The sequence below is a fragment of the Miniopterus schreibersii genome (assembly GCF_964146895.1).
Source record: "Miniopterus schreibersii genome assembly, chromosome: 13".
Classification (NCBI taxonomy): domain Eukaryota; kingdom Metazoa; phylum Chordata; class Mammalia; order Chiroptera; family Miniopteridae; genus Miniopterus; species Miniopterus schreibersii.
In genome coordinates, this window is record NC_138113.1 from 23,237,495 (window position 1) to 23,249,966 (window position 12,472).

At 48.3% G+C, this 12,472-nt stretch overlaps 1 protein-coding gene across 2 annotated transcripts in view; it reads left to right on the plus strand.

The window, feature by feature from the left end:
• Nucleotides 1–12,472, plus strand: part of PRKCE (protein kinase C epsilon) — a 416,865-nt gene that overhangs the window by 153,397 nt on the left and 250,996 nt on the right. For both annotated transcript variants that reach the window (XM_081156232.1, XM_081156233.1), the window contains exon 2: nt 6,223–6,286. In XM_081156232.1, coding sequence (XP_081012358.1) covers nt 6,223–6,286 — 64 coding nt within the window. The remainder of the gene's footprint in view (nt 1–6,222; nt 6,287–12,472) is intronic.

Sequence of the window (12,472 nt, forward strand, 5' to 3'; positions counted from 1 at the left end):
ATGCAAAAAAGCGCATCTGTTTTTAAGAGTATGGTTTGATGCGGTCTGACAAAGGTATACATTCATGTAGCCACCATCCAGTCAACAGAGAAAACTTCATCTTCCCCAAAAAGTTCCTCCGGACCTCATTGTTGTTGGTTTTTTTCTTGTTTTTTATTGGGTATATACTTTAATTTTGTAAAATATAATACTGACAAAATCATTCAAAGATCCTCTGTGCCTCTTTGCATTCAGTTCCCACGTCCACCTGCAAGAGGTCACTGATACGCTTTTTGTCACTATAGGTTAGTTTTGCCAACTCTAGAACATCATGTAAGTGGTGTCCGTTTTTGTTTCGAATATCAGCAGTTCATTATTTATTGATGAGTAAAATGTCATCACATGGACACAGCTTAATTTGCATATTCATTTACCTGATATTAGACATTTGGGTTGTCTCCAGCATTTGGCTATTAGGAATGAAGCTGCTAAGAGCACCTGTGTGTAGGCTGATGGCTTCCTAAGTAAATCATCTCCATCATTCAGTTGTGAAGATTTAGTTTAAAATTAGGCCATCCGCCCATGAAACCAACGTGTATAAGTATGGATTGAATCCCTCTGGGGTGCTGGACAGAAAGGATTCTGCCCTGCGGGGCTGTACAGTAAAGCCTGAATAATATTTTTGCACTGCCATGGGAGGTGTTTGAAAAAGAAACAACCTTTCCCTGATATTATGAAAGTCAGTGCTATTGGAAGCCTGTTATCAGAGTGGAACCTTGAAATATTTATTTACCTGTGTGCCCTCTGCTTTTCAATGAGTTAATGCACTCTGCCAGTAGGGCTGGTAGCAAACTCCCCATCAAATGAAGAGTCCTTAATTTAATTAGCTGTTAACTTCACAAACCTGCACCCAGAGGCTGCTCAGGAGTTGCCCATGTGGGGCCTTAACGCTTTGCGCTTTCCAGAGCAGAAGCTAGAGGATGCCTGGTGCGTGCAGGCCTCCTGCTCTGACTGGCTTGTCTCTTCCATGCCAGGTGCCTCTGGGGACCATAGCGTGTCATGCCCGAGGTTCCTCCAGGGGAAAATGGCCAGCAATAGAGGGGTGCCGGACGTGGGCCGCAGGTCCCCCGCTTTGGGAAGGAACTCTTCTTCCTCATACCTCCCCTTGCCCCCTCCCCACCCTTCTCCAAGTGAAAAAGAAACCGTCTCTTATTTAAGACTTAATTGGTGCAGTGTGGGCAGTGCGAGCCTCTCTTTCTCTTACCCTTTCTGGATCCATCTTTTTCTGCCCCACTCCCTGCTTTTCGCCTCTTTCTAGGCCCTAGTGTCTGACAACAGATGGGAAAGGAAGTGAAACTCAAATTGGGCACGTGTGACCTTTGCGGCCTGTTCTGTTGCCTCGAGGTCTCCCGTGGAAGCTCAGCCTGTGGCTTAGAGGAAGCTTGACCATGAATTTCTGGCCTCCTTTGCCTCGATCTCAGTCGCCCACAAAACACAGACGTGCAGACTCCTGGGGGTCACTGTGACACACAGCAGTGGCACTGACGTCGGGTGCCCAGCGCTGCAGCCTTGGGGGGTGCAGTGTCGGTTCCCCTGGGCAGGTGTGCTGTGGTGGCAGAAACGCTGCACCGAGAGGCGGGAGTTGAGGGTGCCACTCGCCTCCAGGCTGCCCAGCTGCAGGGGACTCCTTCAGGTGAATAGCGCCCCCTGGAGTTGGGCAGTGGTGAGCTGTCACTAGTCATGCTGTACTGGCTGGTTATCTTCCGTAACCTCGGTGTCTCATACATACAATGGTGCTGATAATACTTGTCTTACAGATTACTTGTGAGGAACACATAAAATAATGTGGAAAGGGCTTTGTGAATGGTCAGACCCCCCTCCCCCCCCCAAAAAAAGCACCTGTGAGTCTTTTTGCTTTTCAGAGATTTCTTTTTCATGGGTCTGTGGATGCTTTGGGCTCTTTCCCCATTGCCTTGTTCTTAACTCAGATGAGAGGAGCTCGGTTTAGGCCCAGACCTTCCCCCAAGGGCTGGAGGGCAGGGCGGGGCAAAGTGCGGGAGGCTTTGCTCAGCCTTAAAGCCAGTCAGCTGCCCCTGAGGAAGAGAGCCCACAGAGGCTTAGGGAAGGAGAACCTGGACTGGGTGGTCGGAGAAGGCTTCAGGGGCCAGGCAGGGCTTGAGTCGGGAGCTCCATCAAAGCCATCTGTCCTGCATGCTACAGAGAGCCCTGGGTGGGAATCCAGCTTAAAGCTCTCCGAGCCCCAGCTTTTCCATATGAAAAGCAGCGAATATTGCTGGCCTCACAGGCAATTAAGCGAACCAATGCTGGTAAAGCACCGAACGCAGTGTCTGAGGCATAGTAGGCGCTCAGTCTGTACATGTCACCTCCCCTTCCCCTTTTCTCACGAGCAGCACCTGGCCCTCTGACGACCAGGGTTATAGCCTTTCCTGTCCTGGGTTTCCCCTGGACTGGATACAAAACTGTTACCTTATTCTTTGTTTGATATTCACAACAACACTGGAAAGTCGTTAGATGTCCTGGAATAACGTAATAATATTAACTTTGGGCCAGAAAATGCATTTTTGTCATTGTTGTTGGGGGAAAGTTTGATATAGTGAAAAGAACATCGGCCTAAGAGGCAGATTTGAAGGCTGGATTTTTTATAACAGCACCAACAATTACTGAATATTTCACGCCAGGCCTCATGGTAAGCACTTTAACCTGCATTCTCTCATTTAATGTCACGACAGTCCAGATGACACAAGACCTGTTATTAACTCCATTTCATGGAGGAGCATTCCGAGGCATAGAGGAGGTAGTTGCTTGCTTCAGGCCACAGAGCCAGTAAGTTCACTCACGGAGTTTTCACAACAACCCATTTCACAGATGAAGAGATTGAGGCCGAGGCTCGGGGAGTAAATAATTGCCTGAGCTGGTGACGTAACTGGGATCCATCCCTGGTCTAACTCCAATGACTGTCTCCCTCACTGATTTCCTGCCTTACTTCTGGCCTCAGCTGGAGGGGTAGCCACGGGCCCTGAAGCCTGAAAGAGAATCATTGTCAAGGAAACAAAGATAGTAGCTGGGAAGACTCAAGTAAATGTCTGAGGTTCAAGGAGATTTGATAAATAGGGTTCATTGGTGAGAATTGGGCAGGACCTGGAGGGCAGAAGAAGGTGCTTAGAACTAACCCTGGGATGGGTTGGAAGGAGGGAGGAGACCTGCTTTTATGTAGTGCCAGCTGCCTGGTGGTGATGCCAGCTTACAGGGGCTGCTGCCGGCTGGGCACCTACGTTGCCTTCATTACCTGGGCCTCCTGATTGTGAGCAGAATCTGTGATTAAACTAATTTGGCCATGAAGTTGCACCATCCTTCCAGCACCTTTTGTACCTGATAACCCCGAAGTCACCCACGTTGAAGTTGCACCCCCCTCGGATTCCCAGAGCCGCCTCCCTTGGCTAGCTGGGGCTTGGCCAGTGCTCCGCAGCATCTGCCCAGGCTGCAAAGCTCTCTGTTGCTCTTGGCATGTATAATAGCTTAATTTCTATTTCTCTGTTTGGAAATGCAGTTCATGGGCACTGAAGCGGCAGTGGGTGCTAAAATGGTTTCTGATTGCAATCTTGAATGTTAATATCCTAATACATTTTATCATCAATGACCTGTCCCCTCTGCCACAAGTTCTCACTCCCCTTTTGCAAAGATAGGCCCGCTGCCTGCCTTTGGATCGGCCTCACAGCCCATCTCATTCCTTTGCTGTCTCCTCCCTGCTTTCACAGATAGCATTGTGCTTCGCCAGTGAAGTCCACAGTCGTGGGAAATCTCTGACTTAGAGGATATGAGAAAGCGTTTCATTTTGCCGGCGGGGTTTAATAGGGATGATCTAATCTCTAAAAGGCATACATTATTTAAATTCCATGCTTTTGAACAAGGGGGCCCCTGACATTTTTGAAATATGGCAGGGACAGGGTTCTGGTTTGCCTCTGATCAGCAGAGCCTACTGCTGTTGGTTTTCCTGTTTGTAATTCATTTCAGGGGCCTGGTTATACGGGGGTAGGGCTGGGGGGTGAGGGGGCAGTACAAGTGGTGAGGGTGCTGGAGAACATGTTCTTTACTCAGAAATCTAAAACCACAGACTCAGGGCAGAAGAGATGGGGAGAGTCATCTCATGGCATCACCGGTTATCTGGTCCCCATCTGGATAGCAATCTTGAGATCCCAGGTGAACGGCCCCGATGGGGCAAACCGAGAGCCCCCAGCACCCGCCCCCACCCTGACAGAGCACCTGACATGTCACAGAGGGCCTCACCGAGGAAGCATCAAAGACCCCTGTTGCTGAAAGTGCATTTCTGAGGGAAACCTTGAGCACTCTCAACCACAAAAGGCAGAGTCTGGAAATAAGATGGGGCTCATGGATGGCTTGGGAACCTGGGTTGTGAGTGGAGTGAGACTCGGGGGAGGGACCTGGGGAGTGTCAGTTCAAGCTGAGTTTTTCACCTCATTTGAATGTCACTTTGGTACAGATCACCTGCCTTCCTTCCTACTAAGGGACAGAGACTTGGAGGGGCAAATGATCCCAGAATAGTCCCTGAAGGTTCTGGACCCTGAGCCTTTTCCCACTTCCTCAAATGTTTATTGGGTGTCTCCTGACAAACAGACAGTGAGCTCAGCACTCAGGATGCAAATATGAGTCTCATACTCTGTCTAGCAGAGGAGAGACATAAGGACCGCGGAGCGCGGTCGAACAGGAGCCAGGGTTAAGATATGTGTGTATACTGTGGGAACACACGTGAGGCATGATTAAGTCTTACTGGGAATATCTGGAAGGGCTTCAGAGAGGTGATAATCGACCTTGACCTTGAAGGGGGAGGAGGTCTTCACCAGAACGACCCTTCCTAAGTCACGCTTGCTAAGTGTTTGCCTGCTCTTTGCAGGAGAGAGTGAAACAGAAAAGGAAAGGTGGTGGTTCCAGCCCTCAAGAAATTAACAGCTTGTTGGGGAGACATGCCTGGCACGTATAAGCCAATTAAAGCCCTGCAGAGACAGATGGGATTCTGGGGGCGGGGGTAGGCAACTGGGGCCACATGGCGACCCAGGGTTTCCAGAGTTACTAGTCTCTCTCATGGAGCATACAGTTGCTGTAAGGACAGCCAGACCTTGCGGAGATGTCTCAGCTACAAAGAGGCCCAGCCCCTCTGGCTTTGGGTTCCATATTGAAGCAGTTAGCTGGGTTTGGGGGTGGGGGAGGAAGTGAGGGTGAGTGGAGAAGGTCAGTGGTAAGACGGTAGCAATATTGCCTCTGTCTTTACAACCCTGGTGGAATCTGGAGTGTGCAGAATGCCAACATACAGCCTGAGCACGGGGGTCCTTCGGCCTGCACAAGCACCGTGCGTGTTCCCAGCCTTTGCTTACGCTGTTGCTTCCACCTTGGATGCCTTCCCTTTCTCGCCTTCCTGGAATCTTCCCAGACTGCTCTTCTGCACTGATTTCAGGCTCACCGGACTCACCAGGCTCAGCTAGTCTCTGTCCCTCATGTTAAGCTGGGTTCGGCATTGTTCTCTGTTTTGGGGGCCCCAGTGAGATTGCAAACACTTTGAGAGCAGGAGTAGTTCTGGCTCAGGGTCCAGAACTTTCAGGGACTATTCTGGGATCATGCCTCTCCTTCCCCCCATGAGCAGCTTGTGTGGTATAAAGAACATAGGTTTCTTCACACAGATTTGGCAGGATCTCAGCTTTGCCACTTACTCTGGAACTTTGAGCACAGCGTCCTTACCTGTAAAATGGAATAACGACGCTACTGGCATTTTGGGCTGGATCATTCTTTCTTGTGGGGACTGTCCTGCGTGCTGTAGGATGTGTGGTAGGATCTCCAGCCTCCACCTCGTGGATGCCAGTAGCAGCACTCCCTCTGCAGTCATGACAGTCGGAAATGTCTCCTGATATTTTTATAATGTTCCCTGTGTCAGGTGTCCCCGGGCTAGGTTTCCCTTGTGCAGCAGAGTCACTTCTGGGGGAGAACCACTGGGATGACCTACCTATTGGGTGTGTGCCAGACCTCCCAGAACGGCACCCGAACAGCATGGATTCTCTCTCATTCCTAGTTCACCTGGCACTTGACACTTTGCAGGCTGATGAACTGAATGGAGCTGTCACTCTAGGTTTTAGCAACTTGGGGTGGAAATGTCATGAACTCTTGGGTTGTCCCCACAATGCACTAACAGAGCCACTGTCATGTTCTTAATTGCAGATTGATCTGGAGCCAGAAGGCAGAGTGTATGTGATCATCGATCTGTCAGGGTCGTCGGGTGAAGGTAGGAGAGAGTGACCTCAGCCTCGGTCCCTTCCATTGACCCTTTGTCTTCCGGGCTCTCCCTTCCCTCCTTGGCTGGAACATTTTACAATGACATTTAATTAATTGGCACATTTTAAAGGAAGAGGTTATTTTGAAGATGCTTATGCCTGTGTACCAAAAGGGACGAGCCATCTGTTAGCTTTGGTGGAGCAGAGGGGGGATTTGCAGCTCCCCAAGCGAGGCCAGTAAAGCAGGCGTCCCCGCCCGGGGTGCGCCAGGCGGGCTCCGGGAGCGGCAGCCTCTCCGCGCAGCTCCCGTGGGGTTTGTGTGTGCGGTGGGAAGGAAGTAAAACCAGTTGGTCTAACGGTATTCAGAAATAAAACAAATTAGGTGTCAAATTTCAGAATCTTATTTCTGTAGAGCTTTTATAGGAGTGTTACTTTTTTTTTTTTACCAGTTTCTTGTGCCAGGGAAAGCCCTGCTCTTAGAAATACTGGGGTGAGGGACCGTCCACTCCCACTGGCTGATGACACAGGGTGTAGATGTTCTCGGATATTTGGATTTTTCTTCTTCTTCCACCCTGTACTGTCGATCCTGTCTGTGGCCTTTTACTGCCTTTAAGAACTTGCAGGCTGGTGAGGACTGAGCCGTCAGGGTAAAAGGGAAGACTAGACAGTGAACCCTTGGCCACATGGGAATGGGGAGATGGTGGCCGACTTGGGTTCCAGGAAGGTTGGGAATTAGGACCGAAATTTATTTTTTTGGACCATCTTTCTTCTCTGCCTCTCTGTGGGCAGGAGGGTGGAACAGTTGGTTTTAATATCATGGCAGAAAGATTGGAAGACATAGGCTGGCTCCTCTTGGCAGTGAGAACAAATGCGGTTCAGGGCCTGTGGCCCAAAGGGAAAGAAACAGCTCACTTAGGTCCTGGCTGGTAGACTTGGGCCTTTTACAGCATCTCCCCTGAGTACTGGGGATTGCAAGCCCAAAGTCACAACCCCACACAGTCTCCCCTACTTTAAGGACGGCGCTCTCGACTGAGGTTCTGTAATGGGAGGAGAGATTCTGTAAGCAAATTCAAAGGAGCTGGTCCAATGGTGCACTTGGCAGTGGTGCCTAATGATTTTCATTTGGCTGATTTCTCACCCAACTTCAACAGGTGTTCAGAATAATTCAGTGGCGTATATAGAGTTTGGTTTGCTTTTCATTGCAATCATTTGGCATGGGTTTAAAACTTTAAGCATCCTTCTGAAGTTGGTCTCTTATATTTTCTGCTCTTTGTCGCAACTACATTTTGGTGTTTCCAAATTTGCATCTCTGCTTTCAGCCCTGAACAGCCCAGAATAGAACCTGATATAGAAGATTTGGGGATTTAGCAACATTTCGTATAAAATATTTAAGATGTACAAAGGGGCCTAAAGAATGATAAAATGGGCACCAGTGTACCCATCACCCAGGTTAAGAAATAAAGCACTGAGTAAGGTGAAGCCTTTGCATAGCTTTTAACAAAACATGTGATCCCAAGTCCCCCAGACTTAAAAGTACATATTTTTGATCCCTGGTTGGGAATTTGCGTATGCTGAAGGCTCACTTAAATTATACAGGGATTTTTGATTACACAAGTGGTTGGTGTCCCTAACTCCCTTTGTTCAAGGGTCAACTGTACAGTTATACAGTGACCCCCTAATTGTAGACACTGGCGAAACATTTGATGAGCAAAATCAATGCTCTTTTTTACTCACATAATCTATATGCAATGAGATAACTAATCAAGTATGTATTTCCTGTGCCAAGATGCTGGGCAACCAATGGGAGGCTTGGGACTTTTTCTTTGAAAAGATTAACAACTTGCAAAATTATAGAAGACATTCTTTTTTTACGTTAGAGGGAAAGGAGGTCGAAAAATAAATGAATAAATAAATTAGAAGTATTTTTTCTTCTTGCTTCTTTGGCTTATTGTATGTGAATGACCAAAGCAGTTTTCATTGGGCTGAATTCTTAGCCTACTTTTTTTTTAAACCTCTCTTATCTAAAAAAAATAAGAGTTTATTTCAGAAATGCTGACACATGCCAGATTCTGTGAAGTGCTAGCCCGGGTTGCTCTGAGGAAAAGGAGACGTTTTTCTGCCCTTTTTCCCTCGCTGTTGGAGGGTTTGGGCTTCTTTCTGGACGGTAGGAAGGGCTTCCTGCAGCCTCTTCTTGGAAGCTGATCTTGTTGGGCTGTTTGTGCCCTGCACGCCTGTCCTCCCAGTCCTGCTGCTGGGACTTTGAGGGCCCTGGTCAGAGGCAGTTATGTTTTTGGACGGGGCGGGAAGGCGAGGAGAGGAGTGAGGGTGAGTCACCCACACATTTGTTCCCTGGGCTGCCTGGGGAGGGTCCCGTGCAAAAACGGTTGTCACAGCTGGTTTGTGGACGTTTACAGATTCTAGTCTAAGTCCCTTTCTTTAGTGAAAATACCTCACTGTGTCTTCCACAAAAGAAAGAAAAGAGTTGAAATGAAGCACAGCTGATGTTTTCACCACTCTATTATTCTGCCATCAAGCATCCCTTCAAATGCTCCGGTCCCATCAATGGGGGGAAAAAATGTTCATAGAATTTGCAATAAACTGTACAACATGTGCAGATACCAAAGAGCTCAGAGCAAGGTGTGGGGTGAGATGGTGTGAGTATGCCTCCTCCTTTTAGGATCCTTCCTCTGCTAACACACTGTAGAAAGCCTGGATGTTGACGTCTGCCGGAGTTGGAGCTAATGTGATTTCTAACTGTCTAATAAAATTGCAGCGCTTGCATGTCCTGTGCAGTTCCCATAATGGGATTTGACCAGTGTGTGCTCTGTCTAAACCGGGCAACCTAACCCCAGATGTAAGGGGTCAGGCTGGATGACAGGTAAGGTCATCTCTGGTCGTGTGATTTGGTCCCTCGGTATAATTTGAATAGACATCTATCAGAACTCAAGGCTGAGGGCTGGCTAACGTCTGTAGCAGGTAGAAGGGGTTGAAGGAAAGGAACTCTTCTGACAGGTACTGTGTGAGGCACTTTCCCTACCTCACCCCAGGTAGCAAACCTTGGAATGCTCAGGTGTGCTCCTCCAGCCTCGGGTGCTTCTTTGTGTTTTGCTTTTTTCATTAGTAATAACCACGAAGCTTCCTGGTAAACACAGCAGTACAGGCTCACCAGAGACTTAAATCAGAACATAATTAGCCCAGGTACCAGAAGCATAAACAGCAGTGTAATTCTCAGATGAGCAGACTATTGCTTCCTGCTGTGCACTATAGTTAGCGTTCCTTCCTTTGCGGTGACGGAATTTGTATAGTATTTCCATTCTTTACAATACTAGGACAATGCACCCTGATTTGCAGGCTCCCCGAGGAGGAACAGTCAGCCTGACCTGGGGCTTCCTAGGCTCCCCTTGCCCTGCCTTCCATCCAGGTGTAGTGAGCACCTGGAGAGTTCTTCAGCGTCTGAACCAATAGCAAAAAACAAGAAGTAGGCCTTATGGGTATGTTTGAATCACCAAATTTTCTCCAATAAAATGGAGAAGATACAAAACAATCTGCATGATTTTTGCAGCAAATACATCACAAATAATGACGAAAAGCCAGGTTCTGGAGCGACTGCATATTGTGGAAGCAGATGAGGAGGAGTGGGCAGGCTCCACCCTCCTCCCCTCTTTCTGCAGCCACATGCAGCAGAAAGCATTCAGTCTCCTCGGGACTTAGCAGCAGGTAGAGTGGAAAAGCATAGGAGTCCACCAGGCCTGGATTTAAATCCTGGCTGCAGTGCTGCCAGTTCAGAGCTTCAGATTTCCCACCCATAAGTGGGGATAACGCCTTGGTTAGGTTCCATGTATGATAGGGTTGCTATAAGAACAGGGCCTGGGTACAGTGCCCTCCCATGTAGGAGATGCTCAGTAAATGCCCAAAGGCCCTGGAGACCCGAGGGCAGGAGGTGGGGAGAGCTCTCACCCAGTTCCCTGAAGGAGCAGCAGGCGGTTCAGAGAAACCGAGAAACCGTTCAGAGGCGTAGTCTGAGGGCAGGTTTCTGGCTCAGGGCGTGCGTGTTCACAAGGTCCAAGAACAGCGCCAGGTAACAAAGAGGTAATTTGTGGACTAATGTACCTGGCAGGAGCTATGGGATTGCTTTCTGCAGTGTTCAGACCTTGCCACAGGAGTGCCCCTCTGTCCCTCTCTCCTTCCTTCCCTCTCTTTCTTCCCCATCCTTCCCCCAGTGAAGTATTTCCCAGAAGTACATTCTCTCTCGTTTGTGTCCTGTGGTCCTTAATGTCAGAAACTTCCCCTTGTCAGAGCCTGGGCTTTGGCGTCTCCGCTCAGTGCAGACTGAGAACATGTGGTCCCCATACTCTCACTGGCCCTGGGTAAAAACCCTGCATCTGTTTGAAGACTGTTATTAAACTCTCTTCTTCAGGCTGAATCCATAAAATCCCTTAACCTTTCTGAAGGGGTAGTTTAGAAATCTTAACTCATCTCTGCGGCTCTCTTTTGAACTTTTTCGAGTTGCACAGACAGACAGACATGATCAAACTAGCGCTTTGCTCCATTCTGAAACGACAGTGTGTACAGATCAGGTGCCTGACGGCCTGACCTCCATGCGGGAGATGGTGACATTGAGAGGTCAAGTGATGTGCCCGTGGCCACAAGGCTGACTACATGGCCCTACTGGACCCTGGCTCCAGGCTGTGATCCAGCGCCCTGCTCTAAATCATGGCCCCATAATGAGTTTGCTACCTTGGCAAAGACCTTCCCTTCAACTCTTTTTTTTAAGTCCTTTATTCCAGCAAGCTTTTTACAGAACTATAAAGCTAAAGTCATTAGCTTTGAACCCAAAGGTGACTCAGAGAGTCTCATTCATAAATAAGCAGATGTTTTTTCCACTCTTAGAAACAAAAGTGCTGTTGGTCCCAGTTTAGAAGTGGTCAGCTCCTTCTCGGGCTGTCTGTGAGGTGGATCCCTAATTAAGTGTTGGTCTGCACCTAGACCTGCTTCAGCTCCCTGCAGGCTCCTCCTCTTTCTTCCATGTGTCTACGGCAAACATTAGAGCACTGCCTTCAGGATTAAAATAGAGGAGGAAGACTTCTTGAAACTGCCTCAGCCAGTGGGCAGTTTCTATCTAGATAACATCTCTCAGACCCCAGAGCCCCACCGAAGCTTCTTTTGATAACATTACCTTTTCCTTCAAAATTCTACATTGTTTAACCCAGTGCCTTCTTGTTATCAGCTAGTTAGAAGGAAGCATTTGTTGAAATGAACTATAGTCACCAATGCACTTTAATAAGTGTGCCCAGCTTGGTGCCTGTCCTGGGTGTGAGGGATGGGATATGGAAAATGAGAGACTGCATTCACAAGAACCTATGGCCTCGCCTTCAAGAAGCTTGCAGTTGAATCGGGAATCCAGAACTTGCAGGACAAAAGCCTTAGAGAAAAATGCAAGGCAAAATCATATTGTGTGCTCAGTTGGGGGTTACCAGGAGTTCTTTCAATGGGAATAAATTTGGGCTGGAATAATTCAGGAAAACTTCAAGGAAGAAGCAGGGCTTGCGCTGAAAAGGAAAAGATAGGTAGAGCAGATTGACAGGGAAGATGTGGGGAGGCCACTCAGAGCAGAGGGATCATGTCACTGCTGTCAAAGACAGATTTGATGCTCTTATTTTTAGATAAGGCTGGATAGACACGATAAATCAGAGAGATGCAATTTGTGTTCTCTAGGAGCTTTCAAACAAAGACAGTCGCCAGTGTTGCAGGCAGAAATTTTCATGCCATGCCAACAAGAAAATGAAATGTCTTAAATGATTAAGCTGTGTTTGAAGGGAAGGCAGTGCTTTTTGGATGTGTTTTCGTGCTCAAGGCCTCCCACCCACCTGGGCCCCAAAGAAGGAGGAATGTTCTAGGTCAAGTTCGGTCAAGTCTGGGACACTGAGTAGAGCACATTTCATAAGCCTGGGACTTAGGTGATTAGAAGGTGAAGCCCGGTGCAGACATCACACTCTCTTCTCCCTTAGCAGTCTCGTGGAATCCCACGGCAAGACTTCTGCCACCCTCAGCGTGCTCCTCCTCGCCAAGTCTATCTAGCTAGTGCCCTGGCATCAAGCCCCAAGGCTCCCACTCATTCTCTTTTCAAGTCCTGTTCAGTCTCTAATGAGAAACATTGCTTGAGAGGTCAGAAAGAGTCTTCACCTTCCCAAACAGCA